Here is a 24,729-nt window from a genome sequence, read left to right on the forward strand (position 1 = left end):
AGATGCAAAGTTGATTTTTCATCATCTTTTCTCCAGTTTTCCGTGTCACATGAATGTTGGAAACAGTTGTGATGCTTTTTATTTTATTTGGAACCTGTGATACATGAATAAAATATTTTTTTTAAAAACTGCATTTATTTAAAATAGATATCTTATGTATATTCATGTTTTTTAAAAACTTTTTATTGTGACAGATGCATTTCTCTTTTTATCTTTAGGAATCAGAAGAAAATATTCACAGCATGCAACTTTATTTCTGCTTAAGACAACAACATTTTTTAGGGATTGCACATCTCATAGCTCGCGTAAGTATAGCTACATATAACTATGGCTTTCAGTCAAGCAAACTAATTGTAACCTCCTGTACAAGCTATCATTTATTTTCTGGGACAACAATATTCAGTATGTTTGCAGAATACTTGGGTCAAGATGCATTGAACAAGACATGTACCACAGCATCATATTTACCACAGAAAAAGTGTGAATAGACATATGCAAAAAAAACAGGAATATAATCTGCTTTTAATCGCCAAACAAACTCACGTCTTCACTCTAGATGTAGGTGAATCCTAAAAACAAACTGTTACGCAGATCTCTTCAGTGACTTGACAGTGTGTGATGATTCAAGAGCATTTGTGTGGGTCTTGAGAAATATAAAGAGCAGCGGTGCAAAGCAGGAATCACTCAAAGACGGGGAATCGCATCCCTTCTGCAGCCCACCCGGACATTAATATATGCTGCTGCGTGGCATCAGTGATCAAAGCATGTCATCACAGACAAACAGATGTGCCGCCTTCTGAAATGTGCAACCGTGGATCTTCAGTGCTGAGACTATATAAAGCTAAAACCCCTCCCTGTGGCTCAATTTCACTGCATTTAAACATATACCCAAGCAGATTCAATTGAATTTTATTAGAAGGATGGTCCCGATTCAGAGCATTAGGAAATGAATGATTGGTCAGTGGTTTGGTTCTAGGCTCATGGTCGAACAATGATTGTGTTTTGGAGGAGGATTGTGTGAACTGAGGTCTACTTCTTGGCTTTGCCCTGAGCAGCGACAGCCTCCATGGCTTTGCGGACCGTCTCTTCATCCCCCAGGAACTGCATGGGCTTCACCGGCTTCAGGTTCTTGTCCAGCTCGTAAAGGATGGGGATTCCTGTGGGCAGATTCAGCTCCATAATCGCCTCCTCCGACATACCTGGAGCAAACACACGGGATATTATTAACACAATCAAATATATGCAATTATGAAGCTGCCAGGACATTGTTATACATCTGCTAAGATTTTTTTTTTTTAAACTGCTACCTTTACTTCAGTTATTATTAAGGAAAGGTGAAAATGATGCATCATCTAGGGCCTGGAGAATTCTGTGAGATGTAGTCACGGAATTCAGTGATAAAAGTGGATTTTCAGTAGAACTCAGAATGTCACAGAATTTTAAAAGAGTAACTCAAGAGAAGTGCAGACAGAAGAGAAGCTACACTTTCATTTGATTAGATTTCAAAATATAAATTAAACCTTTAATGTTTTATGCCTTCCCATGAATACCACCATTTTTTATAATAAAATTGTACTTAATCATAAATTCTGAATAATTATATAAAAAATGCATAGGACCCTTTTATTAAAAAAAAAAAAAAAAAAAAAAAAAAAAAAAAATCTAAAAACAGATTTTTGCTTAAGAGTAAACTGAATTGGGGGAGCAGATAATTTTTAAACTTAATTCATTAAACCTTTAATAAATCATTGTTCATTTGTAAAATGTTATAATTTCAATTAATTAAACATACCTTTGATTACAAAAATTCAAATGCAACCATTAAATCCAGAAAATTAAAATGGAAAAAATGGAATTGAGAACAATTAACACAATTTCACAAGGCCCTAAAAATTTTGTTAAACACAACTGTTGTTAAATGTCTAAATTTCATAATTATAAATTAATTAGACGTGCTTTTTGATTATTCAAATTTAATTCAACCATTAAAACAGCGTCCTATGGATTAGGAGACCTCGTGTGCTCGTCCTGGGTGTGATTAGGGTGTATATCCTGTCTGGTGTACTATCAGGGCCTGATCTTCAGGGTGTTTGAGAGGGTTTCTCACCCTCCAGGTGTTTGACGATTCCTCGCAGGCTGTTGCCGTGAGCGGCGATGAGGACCCTCTTGCCCTCCTTGATCTGAGGAACGATTTCCTCGTTCCAGAAGGGCAGCGCTCGAGCGATGGTGTCCTTCAGGCTCTCACACGAGGGCAGCTGGTCCTCCGTCAGGTCTCTGTAGCGGCGGTCCTGCAGTGACATCACATTCAGTGTCACATGACCCTTCAGAAATCAGCCTAACACGCTGAACTGACACGTTTCTGCTGGTGGTCAGTGTGCTGCTCACCTTGCTGATGGCGGTGTAGAAGTCGTGCTCGGGGTCCATGGGCGGAGGTGGGATGTCGTAGGAGCGTCTCCAGATCTTCACCTGCGCCTCGCCGTGTTTGGCCGCCGTCTCTGCTTTGTTGAGGCCCGTCAGGCCGCCGTAGTGGCGCTCGTTCAGACGCCAGGTGCGATGCACGGGCAGCCACATCTGATCGATGCTGTCCAGCACCAGCCACAGGGTCCTGATGGCACGCTTCAGCACGGACGTGTAGCAGATGTCAAACTCATACCCCGCATCTACAGGAGAGAGAGAGAAAACAGCATTTGCTTCATTCTGCACACTGCATGTGCACTACCCTGCAAAGCTCTGGGGTCAGTAAGATTGTGGTTTATGAGCATCGGCAGCTAAGTGTCTAGAACTAGTGGAGCAATGCTTAAATCTGCCCTGATTTACATGAAACTAACGCAACATTTACAAAACCAAGAACAGAACATTGAAACAAGAGCGAAGGGAAAGCAGCATAAGCATATAAAAATAATGAGCATAAAAATATCTGAGAGCACAAAAAAAAAACAGAAATATAACCAATGAAAACATGATTTTGTTTGCAAGTTGGATAATTCTGCATGAATATTTAAGTGTTTTAAGTTTTGATTCATGCTAATTATTTTTTAAATGCATTATAAAAAATTTGATTTGTGCACAATATCTTACAATTGGCCACCATTGCTTGCTATTCTGAAAACTTTGCTTTCATTTGTACATTGTGTGCAGTGTATTTTTTACTTGTGTGGTTACATCTTGGTTGCAAACTTTTTTTGTATCTGTGACTGCAATACAGGAATTTGATCCCTTAAGACTTGGTCCATCAAGATAACCAATCAACATTCATGCAACCTCCAAGCAACGTTGTGACAACCAAATATTTGTCCTACCAAAAAAAAATTCAATAATATATTATATTATATATATTTTTTTAAAATACAGTTTTTGTTCTGTTTTTGAAGAAGAAGAATATTTTTAAATATGGTACTGACAGATAAGTGAAACAACATCCTTTTCCTCTTTCTAGTTTTCCCCTCCATATCAATATTTTAGAAGATATTATATTTTCAAAAAGCAGACATATAAAAATCAATTACTGAACTCATTTTCACAACGTCGTATTTTTAAACAAACTTATCATGACTTCTGTGTTATAGTTGAAGGTTTTTTTACGCCTAGGCAAGCTAAAAATATTGCAGTGCAGCAGATAAAGAGTAAATGAGGAAGAGCAGCACGATATTGAGTCATCCTGCGTTATAATAACAGTAATATCACGAGAGGAGCTGCTACTGCTGCAGTGCGGTGATCTCCGCGGGCCACACACAAACACAAGACCGGACTCGGGTCACCTTTCAGCGCCTGGCCGCCCCTCTTGGCCTCCTCGGCTCCGGTGTCGCTCAGATCGGCGTCGAACCAGCCGCAGAAGCGGTTCTCCTGGTTCCAGCAGCTCTCTCCGTGGCGGATCAGCACCAGCTTGTACGCGGCCATCACGCGGTCTGCACGGAAACACAGCGGGGATGCTCGTTGGTAACGGAGGAGACGCGGTACCGGAGGCGGATGAGAGATGCAGTCACGGTGAGCGGAAATAGAGCTCCGGTGAGTTTGGAGGTCGTCGCTTGTTAAAGGAGGACAGCGCGAGAGCACGACGCTTCCTGATGCGCGCGACCAATCAGAGGAAAGAGACGTCACGACGCGACCTTGAGCGTCTTTATCTTCTGTCATAAGTATCATTTTGTTTTGTTATGGAAATATGTATTATTTGGTATGTTGGAAAACATCAAAGAAAACGTTTACATCATCAATCTTATTGTTTTACATGCAAAATTTCATATTCACAAATGTAAGTTCTCATGCAAAAAAACTTGTTTTATCTCTTTTAGTAAGGAAATGGAGCATTATATTGATACTATACGATTTTCATTGAAACAAAAAGCAATTAAAACAGTGAAAGTTTGTAAACGCTTTAATATTTTTATATAAATTAGGATGTGGATACAGCCCCCTAGTATGAAATTGTTTATTTCATGTGTAATGTTTGTCAATATCATGTATAATGTTTGTTTTATACATGTAATTTTAATCTTGTTAATAAAAGTTTACATAAAAAAAATCATCTGTCATAAGTTTAAAAAGAAGGAATTATAGTTTTGCAGCTGGTTGTAAGTGCAATATTTACATATTTTAACGGTATAAAATTACAAGTTTATAAATAAAAAATATTATTATTATTATTATTGTGGAAGTTCGAAATATTTTATTTTTTCACTTTAAACATTATATATTTTAATTTAAATAATTTAGTGTAGGATTTTTCTTTAAAACATTACAATTTAAAAGGCAGATATATTTTTTAATTGCATTAACCATATTTATTCAGTAAAATTATTATTTGAAAATATTTAGTTTCTATTGTTTTCAATATTTTTTTTTTTCACATGGTGTTTTTTTTTGTGTGTTACTATAGAAGTGTATTTTTAGATGTAGTATTAAATCTAATGGTTTATTATCTATTAAATTATTTTAATTATTTTTTAATTTAGGTTTTTTTCATATCACACGGCCTTTAAAAATGTTTTCAGACCCCCTTTCTTCCCGTTTAATCTGGTATTATTGTATAAATGTAATAGAAAATTTAGCAAATTTTAGTTTCATTACTTAAAATCAAATCAAAACAAAACAATAAACCACATTCTGTGTTTGAAAAACTTTATTCAAAGACCCACAGATTAGCTGATTTGCTGAGAGATGAAGGGTCATATACATAAATATAAGCAAAGGGGTTATACATAACATTAGTAGCCATAATTATGAGAAAAAACATTGGGAGCCAAAAATTATTCGGACACTTTGACATAGGATTGAAAATATCATTCGGTCAGCAATAGAAGTCTATGAAAAGTCCCCACAATTCACTAAAACAAATGTGTGTGTGTGTGTGTGGAGTGTGTTTCTCACAGATGTGGGCTTCTTCCTGATGAGAACTCGCAGTGGAAGATGATCGTTTCTGTGACGACGAGCCCTCCTCCTCTGGGAGTGAGTCAGACAGACATCCCTTCATCCTCATCCTCCAGGACGAAGTGTTTTGAGGCAAGCGTTGGGCTCCTGCTGAGGCCTGATGCACCGTCTGCTGGATCTGAGACTCAGTGTACTGATACACTGCTCCCTGAATGAAAACCAGACGCCCTGCAGAAGGATTCAGTGTAACATTAATATAATTAATAAATTTCACTGTCATTTTACTGTCTTCTTCTGTCTGCCTCCACTGCGTCAGCACTTTTTGATTTGTCACTTGCATTATATTAATTTTTATTCACTAATTTGCTGTGGGGCTGGCCTTTTCTAATAAAGGTAAGCTTTATTACGATCTCTCTATTTTTACTTGTGGGTATTTCATTGGTAACCTGTTGATGAGACCATGTTTTAGGATTGACTTCTCTGAAGTTATCTTGTTAAGTCCTGTCTCTTGCTCCTTTAGTAGTAGTGAATCTGTGTATCCTTGAGTAGCACCTGAGGGTGTGTGGTATTTCCCTGGGTGCATGGGTGGTGTAGTCATCTCTTCACTATCTGTGGTGTGATGCAACATCGCTGCATTCATTTGCATGTAGCTTTTATTATGCAACTCGTATGCAAAAAGAAAAACAGCAGCCTAAAACTTTGAAGGTTTATGTATAATTTATAGCTTCTATTCTATTTAGCACATCTGTAAAAAAAAAATTATATTTGTTTATTTACATGTCTCTTATCTTTATTTTTGTCTATGTGAACTGGAAGCTATACTAAAACAAAATCCTTGTATGTGCATGTACATACTTATGCAACATTGACCATAAAGCTCTTTCTGATTCATATTTTTAACGTCTTAAATATTTTGATATACGTAAAGAAAATACATTTAGTTCAGTGGTTCCCAGTGGTGGGGGTTCTCCATGTTTTTGGTTTCTCTCTCATCTGACACACACATTTGAGGTCTTGGAGTCTTCACTAATGAGTTGAATCAGGTGTGTTTGAATAGGGAGACATCTAAAATGTGTAATGTTGGGAGTTTTCCAGGAACAGGATTGGGAACCACCGATTTAGAAAACACTTTGTTAATTGTATTATAAAAACAAATGGAATGCAAAACTATTAGAAAAGCTTGTTTTGTTTATTAAAAAAGCAGTAATTGTAGATGGTGGTGAAGTTTAAAAGGGACAAAGCATTTTTTTAAGAATATATTTATAATAGAGAGTGCTAGAGTTAGAGGGTCAAATAAAGATGAAAGAAATGTGTTTTTAGTAGTTTCTTGAAGATGTTTAAGGACGCTGCAGGTCATTCCACCAGGAGGGAACATTTCATGTAATAGTCCCTGACAGTGATTATGTGCCTCTTTGGGATGAACAATAAAGCGACATTCACTTGCAGAACTCAAGCTTCTAGAGAGGCACATAGGGGGGCTGAGCCAGTGGTGGTTTTGAAGCAAATTATAATTTCTGTATTTTTGTCGGTGTGTCTACGCAGAGAAAATTTAGTCTATGTTGTGCTTTATCACATGTTCGATATGGGTGGTATAATTCTAACCAATCAGCGTGTGCATATGGAAACAAGGGAATTCTGAAGCGCTGATTGGCCAGCGGCATCGCGATGACGCAAGAGCCCCGCCTTTTCCGGAAGATAATTTTCATGTGACTTGTTTGTTGGCAATCCGTTACGCAGAACCGCATAATTTCATTGCGGCAACAAACACACTGTTGTCCTGCGTAATTTCCCCTTTCCCCGCTCTCATCCTCTGTCTCTTCTCCGCGATGGACGAGACGAGCCCGCTGGTCTCTCCGGTTCGCGATTCTAACAATTTTAGCTACGGTCCCGCGGAGCCGACCAGTCCCCGAGGCGGATTTGGAGGCACGCCGGGCTCCGTGGTGCGTCTCCCGGCCGGGAGTCCCGGACGCAGCCGCGAGCGACAGCCGCTCCTGGACCGAGACCGAGGCGCTTCACCCCGCGACCCGCACAGGAACGAGTTCCCGGAGGATCCGGAGTTCAGGGAGATCATCCGGAAGGCGGAGCGGGCCATCGAGGAGGGCATCTACCCCGAGCGCATCTACCAGGGCTCCAGCGGGAGCTACTTCGTCAAAGACTCAACAGGGGTGAGAGGTCATCACATCTCGATCTGTGACGCGTTACATCAGTTTCTGTGCATCCACAGCTTCACACAGAGCTGGACAGTCAGAGTAACAGCTGTGTCATCAGCTCAGGCCTGGAGTCACCAGACATCTGTTTCTGTATAGTTTAATCTGGATTACTGTGTGTTTCTTCATCTACAGGCACTTTTATGTGTTTTTGTAATATGAATGTGAAACTTAATTGTGTTTTGGAAACTTTTTGGTTAATTATTTTGCATTTCTATTGCACTCTTGTTCCAGGCCCCAGCTGTGCAATCATTATTTATCAAACCTGACAAATGCGTGGTTAAAACTAGGTTAAATTAAGGTAATTGTCACTTTGCTGTGTCATTGCACTGGACAGCTTCATCGTGCTTGTAGTTCAAAATCTAGATCTATCATCCTAGATAGCATTGAGGCCTCACAATGTCTGGTTAGGCAGCCATCATCTGTTTGATCGATAAACAAAAAAAGCTATCCGGCACTTTCTCGTTGAAGCTCTCTTTAGTGAAACTACCCTCTATTATCATGCGGCGATAGAGCTCATATCATTACACACTCAAATACCCAGCAGATATGCACCACGTCTTTTATATGAGACCTTAACACCGATAACGGCTCTCATAAAAGTCAAAGTTTAGCTTGATTAGGAACGAGTTCTTATTTTTGGCAACTTTACAATACAGTTTCATTTGGAAACTTAAGTCAATTCGATTAGTTAATGTCATGAGCTAACAATGAAAAGCATTTATTCGTCTCTGTAAATGATCATTTCAACATTTACTAATACATTAGTAAAATCAAAGCTGTATCTTTTAAATTTATTTAATGGATTTCAGATAAAATTAACTAATAATGAACAGTTTTATTATTGTTGATTACATTTTAAAATACCGTAACGCATGTATTGATCTTTGTTGGTTTTTATTTAATGTAGTAAAGCACGGTGTGTTGTTATTATGTTATTTGCATAATATATGTGTGTGAACGTGTATAATTATTTTGTATATAAATACACACATATGCATGTATTAATTTAATTTTTTTTGCATGTATATAAATTTATACATAATTTATATTATATATAAATATAAATCATTTATATATAAAAAATATTAAATATATACATGCATATGTGTGTATTTATATATACAAAATAATTATACACCGTACACACATATATATTATGCAAACACGAACTTTTATTTTAGATGCGATTAATTTTTTCCCAGCACTAATATATATATATATATATATATATATATATATATATATGAGGGGGGGGTCACGGAGGGGTCACGGATTGAGTTTTTAATTAAAAAATTACAAAGAAAATAGGCTGTGAGGTGACCAGAAGTGACCAAAAGACATTATTCCTAACTGCAAGCAAACCCATTTTTCATTCAAGAAGTTTTTTTTATGTTTAGGACCTGATTAGTAGTCAGGCTGATTAGTTTAGTTAGTCAGATGAGAGCTGAGTGAGTGATGCTTCATGCTCCAGCCTGCAGGGGGCAGAACTGAGTTGATGTGGTATCAGTTTGGTGTTGTGATCTCCAGCGGTGCAGGCCTGGTGTTGTCTCTCAGCAGTGAACATGTGGCAAGCTTCATCTGCTCACTCACGAGTCACAAGACACATGACCACGTGTATGGTCAGGTGATGCGCTGGTAAAATCAAATCACACATGAGTCACGGAGGCCAGATGAAAGGCTTGTTCGACTTCACGCAGCTCTGCGCAAACCGATCGTCGGCTGACTTGAAGCAGTGCATGCCGGTTAGAAATTTTGTCCGACTTGATACAGCGCTGACGCCACGTGACTGTGACGTGTGCCGTCAAAGTACCACGAGAGCGATTCGAGAGTAGCCGGAGAACTCAGCCAGCGCAGCTTCTGAAGAGCGGCTGCACAGGTTCTGATGACGACACAACTGATCCACGATTGGCTGGATTCACTGATGACACCGATGAAGTGCGTTTCAAGTTTATTGCAAGTTGACTTCAGTTTCAGAAATTCTCATATGGACTTTTAAAACAGTTCAATACGTTTTTATGTCGTCTTCATCTTATAAATCATATTTATTAAATATTGTTTTACTGTATTTATTGTTAATATAAAGTTTGTGTGTTTATTTTGCATGACTTTCTTTTTTATACAGACCTTTTACAGTAATCAGCAGCATAACCTATTCAAATGAGCATTTTTAATAACTAAAACGTTAATCTTAAAAGCATACAATCTAATGTGGTCATAAATGTATGCTCCTATATAAATGATACATAATACATGATGTTCCTCCATTTGTTTGTTTTCTTCATATTCTCTAGTTTATTTTGCCGTTTATACTTCACCTGCATGTCTTTAGCAAACTGCTAACAACTTGCTTTAACCTCAACTTAACAACTTGACAACATTCTGTTCACTTTCAAATAGTTGGTCGAAATCACAATATAAATCCAACAGAATTGTGCTTTTCTGTATTTGAAAATCAGTGGTGTTATGTTTAAAATGTTAAAAAGAGCTCAGCAGGAGGGTACTGTAAATCTTGTTGCTGAAACCTTCTTAAAAAAAAAAACACATACCCACCAGGGAATTTTTTATAGGTTACTTTTATCATTTTGTATTAGCAGAAACACCCATGTCATACTGCTATAGGTAAGTATATATCCAATATGTTATCTTGTTTTGGAAGACAACTTTCCAAAACACCACTTATACACACATCTTAAACGCGATCAAGTAAGCAAACGCGACGTGATCTGCCATGACTGACGTAATTGCACCAAACTACGGGAGCCACGACGTGTCCTGCTTCATATCTCCATTCGCAGCTCCTCCCACCTGCACGCGGCTACTCTCGCCGATCGGTTGCATCCAGCCGCAGCCGATGTCGAACACACCTGATGTCTTTGCTAAAGGTCACTTTTAGTTGGGAAATCACTAAATTTGACGAATAAGATTAAATGTGTGACACTTGTACACATCGGTAAGATTTAAAAATGTTTTTTAAAAGAAGTCTCTTATGCTCAGTAAAGCTGCATTTATTTGATTGAAAATAAAATCAGTAATATTGTGAAATATTATTACAATTTCAAATAACTTTTTTCTGTGTGAACGTATAGTAAAAAATAATTTATTCCTGTGATCAAATCTGAATGTTCATCATCATTCCTCCAGTCTTCAGTGTCACGATTCTTCAGAAATCAAACTAATATGCTGATTTGCTGCTCAAGAAACATTTCTGATTATTATCAATGTTGAAAATGTTGTTTTACCCCGAAAGAAAACTGACATTTCCCATATTGGATGATTTTTTTTTTTTTACTGCATTCTTTGATTGTTTTAATGAAATTGCATTAAACTCTAGCCAAAATGATGTGTCTAAAGGTTCTGGAAAGCATCTATGATTACTGAATGTTGTAGATTGGCATAAGTATCATAGAGATTTCATCATTGAAAGTTTGAAGTTTTAATGAATATTTTGAATTTGTTCTTTTTTTCTTTTTTTTTTTACTTTTAGCAATTTTGTGCATTTCTTTGTTTTTTGTTTTTAATTATGCAGAATAGTTTTGATTTATTCTGCGTTTTAGTTAGTTTAGTATTTCATGTTAAAGTAAATGTAAACATAAATTTTGCCTTAAAAACAAGCTGAAATTAAGTTTAAAATAATTGTAATATTTTATCTTGGTTAATGAAACTAGTATTTTTTTTTATAGTTTTAAGTTTAATGACTTTAATATCCCTGGTTATAAATGTGACTGTAGTCTAATATGTGAGATGTAAAGTGTAGAGTAGCATTTTTTATTTGATTTGCTCATAGGAAAAATTTAGTTTTACTGTCAGAGCAACTTGTGAAAGTCTCAGTTTGAGCAGACTGTGGTGCTTTACACGTAAGATGTGAACCGCACATGTCGCTTCAGAAAAAGCTGACCTGAAATCTCTTTCTCTCTCTCTAATCTCAAAACAGAAGACCATTGGCGTCTTCAAACCAAAGAATGAGGAACCGTATGGCCAGCTGAACCCCAAATGGACCAAATGGCTGCAGAAGCTCTGCTGTCCATGCTGTTTCGGCCGGGACTGTCTGGTCCTGAATCAGGGCTATCTGTCAGAGGCCGGTGCCAGTTTGGTGGACCAGAAACTAGATCTCAACATCGTGCCGCGCACAAAGGTATGAGAGCGACACCCACACTTGTGCAAAACCAAAACCGAGGTGACTGAGGACGTGTGAAAGTAGAAATGCTCCTGATAGTTTGGTGTTTGTTAGTCAGCCTCTTTCATTTCCTGTTGCTGGCATGCACCAAAACAAACTAGTCAACCACACAGCTGAACATATGAGCTGAACAGTGACTGTGGACTGACATGTGCTATATGAAGCCTTCTCTGTGCTCTCTTTCTCTCAGGTGGTGTATTTAGCAAGCGAGACGTTTAATTACAGTGCCATCGACCGAGTGAAGTCTCGAGGAAAGAGGTTAGCGCTAGAAAAAGTGCCCAAGGTGGGCCAACGTTTCCACCGGATTGGCCTGCCACCCAAGGTAAGGTTTATGACAGCGCCACCTGTCTGCCTGGAGGAAGAAGAGACATTTTAGATGTTACCGAACTCACCTTTTTATAGTGTTATTTTAGTATCATTGAGATGCAATTTTAAATTTAAAGTATAATTTTAATTCGTTTTTAATTTGAATATTTTCCCAGTTCATTTCAATGTAAATGCATGTAATTTTAATTTTAAAATAAATTTATGTTTAACGTTTATTTTATTTTGTTAATGATTTTTGTTTTAGTTATCATAATAACCCTGGGTTTAGGAACTCTATAGAGCACAATGGTATGGTTTGAGAAGTAAAAATCCTGTTAATTTCCCATTAATACCTTTTAGCAATATAAGCTTTCTTTTATTTACTCGTATCCAATCCAAGTTTCGCATTTTACATTCATGGCTAATTTGATCTCACCATTCAAGTAGTTTATTTACTAATAAAATATTTTTGTACCTTTACAAACATAATTTTTTGCTTCGAATCGAGGTTTGTAATGTGCCAAATTTCCAAATGAAAGCTGCTGAAAAATTAGTTTTGCATGTTTATAAACATTTATTGTCCATGTAGGTTTGGGAACTCGTTTCTATTGGCCGTGTAGGTTTGTGAACTCGTTTCTATTGGCCGTGTAGGTTTGGGAACTCGTTTCTATTGGCCGTGTAGGTTTGGGAACTCGTTTCTATTGGCCGTGTAGGTTTGTGAATCGGTTTACTTTGGTTGTTTATAGGTGGGCTCATTCCAGCTCTTCGTAGAGGGATATAAAGATGCCGATTTCTGGCTCCGACGGTTCGAGGCAGAGCCTTTACCAGAAAACACTAATCGTCAACTGCTGCTACAGTTTGAGAGGCTGGTGGTGCTGGATTACATCATCAGAAACACAGGTAACTCACGGAAACCTGCAGAATTAAGGTCAAACGAAACAGCCAAAAACACTGTATATATATATTAACTATATACTGTCTTTATTTTAACATCTATAACTTGTTGTATGGATCTGTAGATCGAGGAAATGACAACTGGCTCATCAAATATGACTGTCCGATGGACACGTCAAGCAACAGGGTGAGTGACAAGATGTGCATTTAGATCTTTTTGGGAGACATTCTGTCCCAGTTTGTGTTTTTATTGATATGTTTATCGAATGCCTTTCTTGTGCAGGACAGTGATTGGGTGGTTGTGAAGGACCCCATCATTAAACTGGCAGCCATTGACAATGGACTGGCCTTCCCTCTCAAACATCCGGATTCATGGAGAGCCTGTAAGCCAATCACCATTCACCTCACAAACACATGACCAGCTACTGGCCAATCACATGGTTATATTCTTGACGACAATTCATATATCACCATTGCAGTATCATTTATTTTGAGGTGTTTTTTTTTCATTTGAAGTAGTCGGTTCAATCTTTTTCTTGATTGTATGTATTGTAGACCCGTTTTACTGGGCTTGGCTGCCTCAGGCTAAAGTTGCGTTTTCCCAAGAGATCCGAGAATTAGTTCTGCCCAAATTATCTGACCCCAACTTCATCAAAGACCTTGAGGAAGATCTATATGAGCTCTTTAAGGTGAGTCACAGAGATCACCTTGAGGTTCAGCTGGGTATTCACCAGTTTGTTTGATTTATATTCCATGAAATTAATGCTTGGTATTGAATTAATAATATTTATGTTAACACTGACAGAAAGACCCGGGTTTTGACCGAGGACAGTTCAAGAAGCAGATCTCAGTAATGAGGGGGCAGGTGAGTCATTAATCACTTATGTTTAAAGATACTAAAATTAATAATCTGCATTAGAATATTACAATATTTTATAAGATTGGGCTATGCAATATTGATATTCACCAAAAAAATACATCTGTAAATGCCGATAATAAAGCTTTGATATTTTTTTTTTTTATATATTAAGCCTAAATCTTCAGAGGTGCTCATGAGCATTTCATTTTCATTTGTGAAAAGCTTCACACTAAACCTTGAAGGTCTTCATGACAAAATAAGTTAGGTTTAACTTGAAATTGTGACAGTATATTACAATTGTAAAGTAAATTTAACTTTTCTAAATGATAATTAAAGAATATAATGAAAGTGAGATATTTTTGTCCATGTTTAATGCATACAATATACAATAAGTTCTGATGTGCATAATCTTATTCTGTTGTAAAAATTATATTTTGCAGAATTTTGATATTGATCGTTTTAAAGCATAAAACAAACACTGGCAAAAAAAAAAAAATATAATAATATTATATATAAATGGGGTGCTGGATTGGTTTCTCTATGGAGTTTCCATAATCACAGGGTTGGTTTATTTTTTATTTTTTAGGTCTAACAAACGTGGAATGATATGGGGAAAATACTGGGATTAAAAATGTTGACTAAATGCTATCACTCAGCCTTATTATTTGGCCACAATATATCATGTAAACATTGAAAATGTCCTCATAGGTTTTCAAAAGGGAAAGGGTTCATGTGAACTTTAATATGGTTAACAACTGGGGGAAAAAAACTCTTCAGCCTGATTTGCAACAATGTGCGTCGTTTGAAACTCGTTTCTCAAAGCTGCTTGACTCTGAATAAATTCCTAGAGCAGCTCTGATTCTAGACATCTCTTTCTGAGACGTTACCTTAAGACATGTCCACATTGAAGAGAAAAGAGACCAGCATGAGCAGGGAAGTTGAATGAAACCCCCCTTTGGTTTGGCATCGTTCAACTCTCTCTTTCTTGTCCTGTGTTGCTGTAGATCCTGAACCTGACTCAGGCGCTGATGGAGGGTCAGACCCCGCTGCAGCTGGTGCAGATGCCGCCGGTGACCGTGGAGACCGCGCGAGCGCCGCAGCGAGCCGACAGCGAGTCCTACACACAGAGCTTCCAGAGCAGAAGACCTTTCTTCACCTGGTGTTGATGCGCGAGCACAGCCCGATTTAAGTTGCGTTTTTCACTGGGATTTGGGGAACAGACGAGAAGGCATAACTGATGCAGAACATATAATTCTGAAGGAAGCATTGCCTTGTTGACTGTTATGAACACACATAGCCGCGTTCAGAGTGACCTGCATGTCGAGTCAGTAAGACGATGAAGGAGAAACTTTCTGCTGTAGTGAAACCTCGATGCTTCACGGCTCTGGAACTGCTCAAATATATCATTCATAAGCGTATTCTGGTCAGGGGGTTCTTGCCTCACTTTTGTGTTAGTTTCGTTGTTCTCACAGTCGTTGAAAAGTCACAATTTTTCTCCTGCTTTTTGTCCATTAGTATGATATTTTTCTACTTTTTTAACGCTCACCTGTTAGGCGTTCGTTACTTGGAGGCGGAGTCACTTTGGCGCTCAACTGAGCGCGTGCAGAAACACCGAACGTTCCATTCTCACAGTGTCATCGTTCTTTTGTTCGTTGTTCGATTTAATTTGAAAATTTAAGATGTTGCCATTTTTTTCAAACTATGTTTTCACAGGTGTCAACAAAACTGACCTTAAAACGTGAAAATGAACTGTATAATTTGTATAAATTGTATGTAATGTATTTAATGAGAGATGCTAAAACTATAACCATAAAGTACTGAATAAAATAAACAGACTTGAGTTTTATTTCAAAAACAGTTTGTTTGGAAGTTCCAGCTTAATCACGAGGATAAAAATAACTTTTGTGCATGTAGTGTTTACTGAATTCAGCTACATATTTTCTTCCATATTGCTTCTAAATGTCTGTCTGAGTGACAGAAGACATTAAATAATCAGCACTAATAGTGTCCAGCATACTTCTACAGGTCATAATACTATCATTTACATTTTACCAAACTATCTGTATTGAAAACAACACTAATGGATTGGTGAGAACTGCAGTGTTGCAGTAAAAAGCTAATGCTCATACATTCTTTTATATTTTTAGTTATTAACCATTTAAACACCACTGGAAGGCAAAATGCTCCTGTAAAAAAGGAGAACTACTGAGAAACTAGTGTTTCAAAAATAAAATACAAGCACATATCATTAAATAATACAAACCCAGCACACTTTGGCCCGTACATTTCTTAGAACAGGGGCTCTGGAAGCTTCAATCAGACTGAAATCACTGCATTTAAAGGAAAAGGTTACCCAAAACGTGTCATTTGCTCACCCACGTGTAGTTCCAAACCTGTATGATTTTCTGGTTTTTCAGTATGAAATAATTAAAATTTTTAATTCACTGAAATACATCTACTTGGGTGAATCCAACTAAATCAATCATTTTTCACCCTGAAATCAAAAGGAAGAATGTTTACAGTTTTACCCAATATTTTTAGATTTCATAATTCTCAAATTCTCATTACTGAAATACTATATTTTTACTGTATAATAGTAAAACAAATACTGTAATACAATGATATTATCAACATACAGACAGCAAACAGATAGCACCATTATGTATAAATATTTTATCAAAAAGTGAATAAATGTATTATTATTTGACTTTTTTGGTATCATAAATACTTTTGCAGTGCATTTAATGGGAATTAGTTTTGTTTTTTAGTATAAATACTTTACCGATATAGATAAGTATCCTTATTGCATTGCAACTTATGACAATGTGTTTTGTTGTCATTTGCTTTATGAAAGAGAAACATTATCTCATTGTTCATCTTTTGAATGCCTCGGTTCACTCATATTTGTCAGAAAAGAGCAGCATAAGTATCTTTTTCTGCTCTGCACAAGAATGAAGGTGTTTTGAGGTTTGTAACGCATGAGTAAATGACACAGAACCGAAATTTCTGGGTGAACTATCCTATAATAGTGTTTGACTGTAGTGTAGACCATCCGGTCTGAGGATGTGAGAATGGCACAAACCCGTAAACAGTGTTTTAAAATTTCGCAGGACTGTGATCCTGTGGGATTATTGTTAATGTGCGTTCCTGGCCACTGCAGGTGCTGTAGTGTTGATTGTTGCTTGATTAAGACTAGTGTTTGATTGAGGAGGTGGCTTCAAGTAAATCTAGGGTGTCTGCGAGTTTCTCAGATGGGAATCTGACTGGATGCACTGCTCCGCTGCGTCAGTGTCGGATCCGGTGCAGGTATCGCTCCGGGTCCTTCTCCTGAACGGCGTTCCAGCTCCACCTGGGGCCACCCGAGGGCCCCTGAGGCTCTTCCTCTGGGGGCAGGAAGTCAGCTTGGTCACATGATCCAGCCTCAGAAGAGCTCTGCCCTCCACAGGCTCCCAAAGCAGATGCATCATCATCATTATTGACATTATTGTCTTCATCTCCAGTATGGACCTCAGAGGTTTGTGCCAGTGAGCCCTCGTTGATTCTGATGGGGGATTAAATAATAATGAATGCACTTTTTCTATGTAAATCATTATATGCTATGTAATTACAGTATCGTGCACATCTGATGTTCACAGGAGGGTGGGTGAGACCCATGCCTTTTCTAGTTTGTTTACAGGGTCTTTAATGTGGCAGGCTTGTGACCTATTTTTGTTTAGATTAGTGTGTTTCCATTAACACACACACAACACGCCAGGTGCATCTGAATAAACACTAGTAAATCTACTAGGGTAAGTTCTATAAAAGCACATGCAAATCACATTTCATCCCCAAAATTAAAGGAAAAACTTACGTTTTGAATAAAAAATTGCTTATTTATTTACAATTTTGTACAAATATTTTTGTGCATGATTTTCACCTAATCATTTTTATAATTCTCAATCTCGAAGATGATTAATTTTTTTATTAAAATAATTGTACAAAAAAAAACAATGTAATGATTTTGATCAATTGCAATCAAGCAGTAAATACCACAATTTTGTATAAATATTTTAATATTATAATTTTTTTAATTGCATATGAGAATGCCTTTTTTATAATGTATAATTTTTTACATTGCAAATAAGGAGAATTATTTATATACATACAATACATATACACACAAAAAACTGATATAAAAAAATACTTTTACATGACAGGTAAGGATTCAAGCTTAATTCGCTTTATGCAAATTTATCTTTATATTTTTGGGTATAATGTGACCTTGACATTGAAAAAAAAAATAAAAAATTATATCCACAATTTTAGTTTAACACATATTTGTATTTCAATAAGCTAATAAAATTGAATGTGCCTGCAATTCTGTACGCAAATATTACAATGATGTTGGTTACAGTTTACAAAGTGACAGTTTACAAAAGCAGGCTTTATTTTGTAGATAATAATGCTATTGTAGAATCATTTCTCCCTCGATCTCACCTGTGATGACCCAACGCTCGCATCCATCGTGTTCCTGTGCCGTCTTTATGAGCCTCCACCCTGAGGCCGCTTCGGTTCCGCGCTCGGACTCTGAGCCCCACGAGCGCCTGGGCCAGACCCGTCTCCACCTCCGCCATGGCTCTATCCTCGTCCTCCTCCTCCCGGTCCGCTCCGTCCTCTCCAGCCGCCGCTCCTCGGTTCCTCCACACCATCCGTGCCCTCTGCTCGGCGTCCGGGTCTCCTGCCGCCTGGAAGAGCTGCCGGAGCTGCCGCAGGTTCACGCCCTGGAAGATGTTGGCGGTGCCGGACTTACGGTTCCGGCGCACGGAGCCCGGCGGGCGGGAACACGTGGGCTGGGACGGGCCTGCGAGAACAGAGGCTGAGGCCACGTCCTCCATCTGCACAACAAGAGGTGAAGGTCACAAGGGTCATACACTATTTATAGCCCTTCTGAGAAGATGACAAGCTATTTTTATAATCTAGAGGTGCGTCTCAAATCGCATACTTATGCACTATTCTATGGCGTTTTGTAGTACACATAGTGCGAGTAGTGTGTTCACACTGAAAACTCAAACAAGTAAATTTTAAATGAAGTGTGGAATATAGGACTTTTCTTTTTCTCAGTGCCACAACAACAAGAGGTATTACATATTCACAATCAAAATAAAATTAGCTGCCAGAGCAAAAAAAAAAGGAAGAAAATTGAATAGAATTCAATGCTTTCAGAGGATTACATGTTTTCAGTGTATTTTATGTTGGACAATTCATGCACTCAACTGTTGCAGCTGTAATTATGTCAACGAAGGGGGAGGGGCTATCAGACTCTGATTATTAATGACAAAATAACCTTAGAAAAATCATACACTACATGGCTGAGTACATAGTGCATATGTACATAGTGCATATAGTGCATCATTTGGGATGCAGTACTTGTTTTATTTTTCCTATGGAAAATATATAATCAAGTCAGAATGCATGGATCAATTTTGGATGGTCTTCAGGGTAGAAAAGGTCAAGTTATGATGTAGTTTTGATATCTAGCAGCAGTTACCCTACTAAACTAACCATGGCTGTGTTAAGAACAGAACACTGTGTACTTTACAGTGTGCAATGCATACTATTCTTTTTAAAGTATGCATTACGCAGCGATTAAAATGCAAATTGGCAGCCCCATCAAATGAGTATGAGTATGCTGTTTACTTAAGCAATTATTGCACAAAGTAAACATTGTTTGAATCAGCTTTCTGGTTTCATCTCTCAGATTTCTCAGAAAAAAATAAATGTAGGCCGGACTTCGTTGACTGCTCTGGCTCATTTGCTTCGTTGATTATGATATATTTGTCACAAAGGCTGCTAAGTTTGCAGCTCGATGAGTCACGTGACGGCACAGTGACGCACGAGCGCACGAACATCCGCGGTGACAGCCGCGCGAGGAGGCACTGCAAAAACACCACTGAAAACATCATTTCACATTCATTCACTCTAAATACAGCACATAACAAGAGGAGTGAACGCATATATTCAAGAATAAATGCTCGGTTAAGAGTGACGACTTGTGGGACCACAAAGACAAAGCACAATCGTTGCGCCTTAGTCATATTTCTAGTTGGGAATGCGGTTCCGCTTAGGTGCGCTTTAGGAAAAACACATTAAAAAGACATTAACAACATAATTATGTAAAAATATACTCACCTTGTCTGTGTGAACTATTGTCTCTAAATCGTTTGCATTTTAGCTCTTTGGGATATATTAAGAGAAAGCAGCAGAATGCTGTAGTAAACAGCGTGGCTGTTAGTCTCCGTCTGTGTCAAGCGAGCGGAACGGACGGACAGTAAAGTTTAACGCTCAGACTCGTCACCTACTGTACCGCTCTGACCAATGAGACGATTGGAATGGACGATTGAACCCGCCTCCAAACCGCGTCCAGCCAATCACATCTCTCCTTCCTGCGGGGTCGTGTGGTCTGAAGTAATCCTTCATTTACGTCAGTGCTGCCGCGCACGTGCCAATATGTGAAACTGTCTCGAGAAAAAGAGAGCGAAACTCGGTTACAGTTATTCTGGCATTTACAATTAACAGTAATATAAATATATATCTAAAAAGCATCGATATTTAGGAATGTGTAGTGATTATAAGATTATTTAAAAGCATCGAGCACGATTTCTATGTCACTGTTATTTATTTATATATTTCTTTTTTACATTTTTGATAATTTCTTTAGAGGTGGTATTTGACTCTGAGCTTCTACTTTTCTTTTATGTAACATCAGGTTTCTGAAGGACAACATTAATATTGAAAACCCAATTAAGTAGTAGGCCTACTATTTATTTGCCGCAGAAGTAATGTAGAAATAAAACCGAATTTTTGATGTCCTTCTTTTTTCCGCCAACAGAGGGAGACATAGGTCAGTGTTGATTTAGCAAAAATAGTAAGAGTACTGCATCCTCCTTTTCTCCTTCATGGAAGCAGATTAGATCTATATCTAATCTCTTGATTGATTTCCTAAAAGCCACAAAGAGACATGAGAAACATCTTACGTTTCACAGCTAAACATCCTGAACTAAAGGAAGATCACAGTTTATTATAGCACTCATGCACATATATAGTATGTATATTAATAACAGATTTGAAATTGTAACCTTAGCCATGGTCCTCAACATGCCAAAGATAAAATAGAGACCCTGCAGTAAATATTGATTCATTTCATATATATATATATATATACACATACAGTGGTGTGAAAAAGTGCTGGCCTCCTTCCTGATTTCTTATTTTTTTGCATGTTTGTCACAGTTTAATGTCCCCCCCCCCCCCCAGTTGCCAGTACAAGGAGAGTTCCCAATACTCAAGGGAACAGTGGAGGTAACCGGAGAACTAGAGTTAGAAGGGCAGATAGAAATATATGAGGAAAATAAGCCAGCTGTGAAAACACAGAGGCAACCTAGAAAGGATATGTGCAGGAGCCCTAAAACAATAAAGTTAACTGTATAAAGGTTGTTTTAGAGAAAAATAAATACAAATGTTCCAAGAAATGGACTAATATAGAGATGGCAGATATGGTGGAATATAGAAATAATAATAAATTAATTAAAATAAGATATGCATTTATTATTCAATAACTTTTATTAATAGATGAATTTAAAAGATGCACGTGCTTAAAACTTTGTATCTAATATGTGAAGACATCTAAAAAATGTTATCTTGTTATCCCTGGGACACAGTATGAAAGTTAATCCATTACAGAGTTTCAGAGATTGGGCTTGTGTAAATGTAAAAAAATAAAAGAAATAACTTGTGCAATGTGGAATGAAAGCAAGATTGGGTGACCAAGTTAATAGACAATTGGATTCAAAAGCTATAGGCATTTTACAATAGGAAGGGAACTAGTTGCTTAGAGAATTAAATTTAATTATTTGATTTACAATAATAGGAATAATTTTATGTTGGTTAGGAAACATTAATTCACAAATACCAGATCATTCTGAATCATGTATTCAAATATAGAAGAAAAATTATGATTGAAGTCTTTATTTTACCATATGCATGTCATGCTGTTATAAAAGGAAGGTTTATTTTATTTTATTGCAGTATACTTAGATAATAAAGGTAGCTGGTTTCTGCATTTTGCAAAGAAGAAAAATGCTTGCTATTTTCCTGCAATGAAGAACTTGCTTAACTAACAAAGAATAAGAGAACTGCTGTTTTCAACCAGATGATTTTGTTTTTATTAAAGGACCACTGAAAGAAGAGGTTGAAAAGTGAAAATTAGAAAAAGAGCTGACTGCTCAGAAACAATTTGGTCAGAAGTTACATAGGTGCATTTGATTAATGCAGTCTCTGAGTGTTCACATTTCAGATGACTTCTGGAACAAGTGCCTTGATAAAGGAAAGCAATGAACTGGAGTCTGTCGAGAAATGGCAAAGCAGCAAACAGCTGCAGAGAGAAGAAGAGGGAGGGGCTGATGGATTTTCCCCTCCCCTCCTGAAAGAGAAGAACACTTTTCAGCAAGGAGAAAGACTGAATTAAAGCAGGAAAAGGTGAATCTTTCACTTGAGACTTTTCCTGAGGGTGAAAAGAACATTATGAAATGCAAAACTCTCAGAAAGCAACCAGAAGCCAGACTGAGAAGAAGCAGAAAAACAACGGAGACCATACACCACAACATCAGGTCTTTGAGTGCCATCACAGACTGACGACCCAGTACAACAGCCCAGGCAGATGATGTCACCAGAAGGACTTCCATGCCTTCAGTGCACAGGTCGTGCTTATTCAATGAACACTATAGAGACTGTTTCAAATGTTAATTATTTTATTTCATTATCTTATTTACTATGTTTTAATCTTGATTATTCACTGGTCTCACAGCACTTCCTTAAATTCTGTGTTTTAACTAACTCTCTCAATCTGCTTTTCAATAGGTTCCAGTCCAGCCTCATGTCTTAAAGAAAAATAATAACTTTGACAGACAGAAGTGAGTACTTGACTCACCAATCAGATAAACATGGAGCTGGATTTGGCATAGTAAGACAGTTTCATTAAACAACTAGGGGAAAGTGCATAACTGAATACTTGACAACAAGGCTGAGCGCTTTGGGAAAGAAGAGAATAAATAAATAAATGAAAAAGGGTATCTTGATGAACAATAGAAAAAAATATATATTGTTGAGAAAATAGAAATATTGGTCACTCCATTTTGTTTAAAGGTAATTTTCTAAGGTAAAACTGAATAAAATAATATTGAATAAAAAATTATTCCAGAGATCCAAAATCATGTAATCACATATACTGTCATCACTGGGGATAACCAGATGGAAATGTTGATGGCCATGGATCCTAGATTTACAGAGATCTCCAATCCTCTTCTCAGAGTTGCTCATGAGCAATAACAAAAAAGTATTTGACTAAACTTTAAATTAGACAAACACATGACATTTGAGAAATGATAATTGGCTCTCTCAAATGCCCAATGCCTAGGCCTAATACTCTAAACAAATTAATCTAGGAGATTTTGAAAAAAGGAAGGAAAGAAAGAAAAGAAAAGTTTTTGGCAAAAAAGGGGAGTGAAAGTGTGTGAAAAAGTATGAATGATGGTGTTGTATGGCATGAAAGAGAGTGTCTGACGAGACACTGAGGCAATTCAATCAATTTGCCCAAACAGCTGTATACAAATTTGAATGTGGGCCCACAGGGCAAACTTATGCCCAGTAAAATAATGACCATGGATGTATTTGGTTAAGTTTCCTGGTCAGTACCTAGGTCTTTGTTGTGGCAGAAAGAAAAACAGTGACACACCTGCGCAGCGTATAACACGGGAAGGCAGAGCAGAGCAAAGCAAGCTTGCTCTGTCTACCCAACATTTAACTTTCTTTTCAGCATATCATGATGGACCTGATTGTGTCAAAAGGATGAAATATTATCTTTCTGACTGTTAAAATAAATAAAGTGGGTTGAGTGTTTTCCAGGTCAAAAGGCCTATGCTACTGAGCAAGATAGACCTAGATAAATTATCCAGTGATATAGTGGAACTCAGTTTTCAAAACAAAGAGATAACTAAATAAGCAAATTGCTGAGAATAAAATTGAAAGGAATTAAAAAAAAAATATATATAGAAAGACAGCACTGGAATTGTGAAAACTCAAAAAGGGGCCAAGACAGCCCTCAACCCACATTACATTTCCACAGGTCACACCAAGAAGGACGACTAGCAGATGAACAAATAAGCATGCTTGATAACACTAACAAAAAACTCCAAAAAAAAAAGTTTTCCATTTACAGGTGACAGCAGTTCCAGTAAGACCAAGGAATGCTTCGCTCCATCAAAGAGAACCAGTGAGGGTGCAGAAATGATCTCGAGAGCCTTGCATGAATCAGAAAAACGGTTACAGAGTGACACCTAAGTTCACATCTCTAACCTTAAAATACGCCAACCAGCTTCAACAACTCCACACAGCATGAAGTGAGGGATGAAGGGCGTGCTAGTAACGACCCACCCTTGCCAACGAGGGAAAGACCATTGCAACGACTCGCAAAGAGTCTCCCTGGTGAAGATGGAATGAGAGAGTGATGGGACTGCTACTGAGATCAAAATACTTGGGTGCAGATATGAGCCAACAAATAGATAAGAAAAAATGGAAAGAGGATGTTAAGTAATGGTAGATGAAGAATTTGAAGGTTATGAGAAGGGAAAAATGGATGTAGGAAGATTTGAAGGGAAAATAGAGCAATTGGATGCAACAAATAGAATGAAAGGAGCAAAATAGAAAAGCTCAAGATTTGTGAATTGAAGAAGGAAAAGTATGTGTTATGTTTGGGGAAAATGCTGTATTTATAGAAGGGAGCATTTAATGAAGAACTGATCAAATTGAAAAGGCTAAGAATGGTAGATAAAGAAAATGTTGGAAAAGATAATAAAATGTAAGACAGTTAGGAGCATGGGGAGCATAGT

The 24,729-nt window shown here is 37.5% G+C and overlaps 3 protein-coding genes across 3 annotated transcripts; 1 reads left to right on the top strand and 2 right to left on the bottom strand.

Annotated features, from left to right (window-relative positions):
* Positions 1-161: 161 nt before the first annotated feature.
* On the bottom strand, positions 162-4,072 carry LOC113097622 (phosphoglycerate mutase 1-like). The gene is made up of 4 exons (XM_026262890.1): positions 3,759-4,072; positions 2,386-2,660; positions 2,108-2,288; positions 162-1,199 (listed from the first exon to the last, which is right to left on the bottom strand). Exons 1-4 carry the CDS (start codon positions 3,895-3,897, stop codon positions 1,030-1,032), a joined length of 765 nt encoding a protein of 254 aa, XP_026118675.1. The 5' UTR covers positions 3,898-4,072; the 3' UTR covers positions 162-1,029.
* Positions 4,073-7,109: 3,037 nt separating this feature from the next.
* LOC113097619 (phosphatidylinositol 4-kinase type 2-alpha) lies at positions 7,110-15,449 on the top strand. The gene is made up of 9 exons (XM_026262888.1): positions 7,110-7,529; positions 11,506-11,706; positions 11,939-12,070; positions 12,801-12,954; positions 13,074-13,135; positions 13,232-13,331; positions 13,504-13,637; positions 13,754-13,813; positions 14,812-15,449. The coding sequence occupies exons 1-9, from the start codon at positions 7,191-7,193 to the stop codon at positions 14,971-14,973; spliced, it is 1,344 nt and encodes a 447-aa protein (XP_026118673.1). The 5' UTR covers positions 7,110-7,190; the 3' UTR covers positions 14,974-15,449.
* Positions 15,450-15,761: 312 nt separating this feature from the next.
* On the bottom strand, positions 15,762-20,099 carry LOC113097621 (uncharacterized). Its single transcript, XM_026262889.1, has 3 exons — positions 19,976-20,099; positions 18,284-18,681; positions 15,762-17,348 (listed from the first exon to the last, which is right to left on the bottom strand). The coding sequence occupies exons 2-3, from the start codon at positions 18,679-18,681 to the stop codon at positions 17,093-17,095; spliced, it is 654 nt and encodes a 217-aa protein (XP_026118674.1). The 5' UTR covers positions 19,976-20,099; the 3' UTR covers positions 15,762-17,092.
* Between the last annotated feature and the right edge of the window lie 4,630 nt (positions 20,100-24,729).

Source organism: Carassius auratus, unplaced genomic scaffold (genome assembly GCF_003368295.1).
Source record: "Carassius auratus strain Wakin unplaced genomic scaffold, ASM336829v1 scaf_tig00216334, whole genome shotgun sequence".
In the NCBI taxonomy this organism is placed as follows: Eukaryota; Metazoa; Chordata; class Actinopteri; order Cypriniformes; family Cyprinidae; genus Carassius; species Carassius auratus.

What these genes read in the sequence shown, in the direction of transcription:
- LOC113097621 (XM_026262889.1), bottom strand. Translation starts at nt 18,681, where the DNA reads ATGGAGGACGTGGCCTCAGCCTCTGTTCTCGCAGGCCCGTCCCAGCCC. An exon ending in CGAGCGTTGGGTCATCACAG is followed by an intron (nt 17,349 to 18,283) that starts GTGAGATCGAGG and finishes ATCCCCCATCAG; the next exon opens with AATCAACGAGGGCTCACTGG.
- LOC113097622 (XM_026262890.1), bottom strand. Translation starts at nt 3,897, where the DNA reads ATGGCCGCGTACAAGCTGGTGCTGATCCGCCACGGAGAGAGCTGCTGG. An exon ending in GGGCGGCCAGGCGCTGAAAG is followed by an intron (nt 2,661 to 3,758) that starts GTGACCCGAGTC and finishes TCTCTCCTGTAG; the next exon opens with ATGCGGGGTATGAGTTTGAC. An exon ending in TCTACACCGCCATCAGCAAG is followed by an intron (nt 2,289 to 2,385) that starts GTGAGCAGCACA and finishes ATGTCACTGCAG; the next exon opens with GACCGCCGCTACAGAGACCT.
- LOC113097619 (XM_026262888.1), top strand. Translation starts at nt 7,191, where the DNA reads ATGGACGAGACGAGCCCGCTGGTCTCTCCGGTTCGCGATTCTAACAAT. An exon ending in TCGTCAAAGACTCAACAGGG is followed by an intron (nt 7,530 to 11,505) that starts GTGAGAGGTCAT and finishes ATCTCAAAACAG; the next exon opens with AAGACCATTGGCGTCTTCAA. An exon ending in TCCGGATTCATGGAGAGCCT is followed by an intron (nt 13,332 to 13,503) that starts GTAAGCCAATCA and finishes TATGTATTGTAG; the next exon opens with ACCCGTTTTACTGGGCTTGG.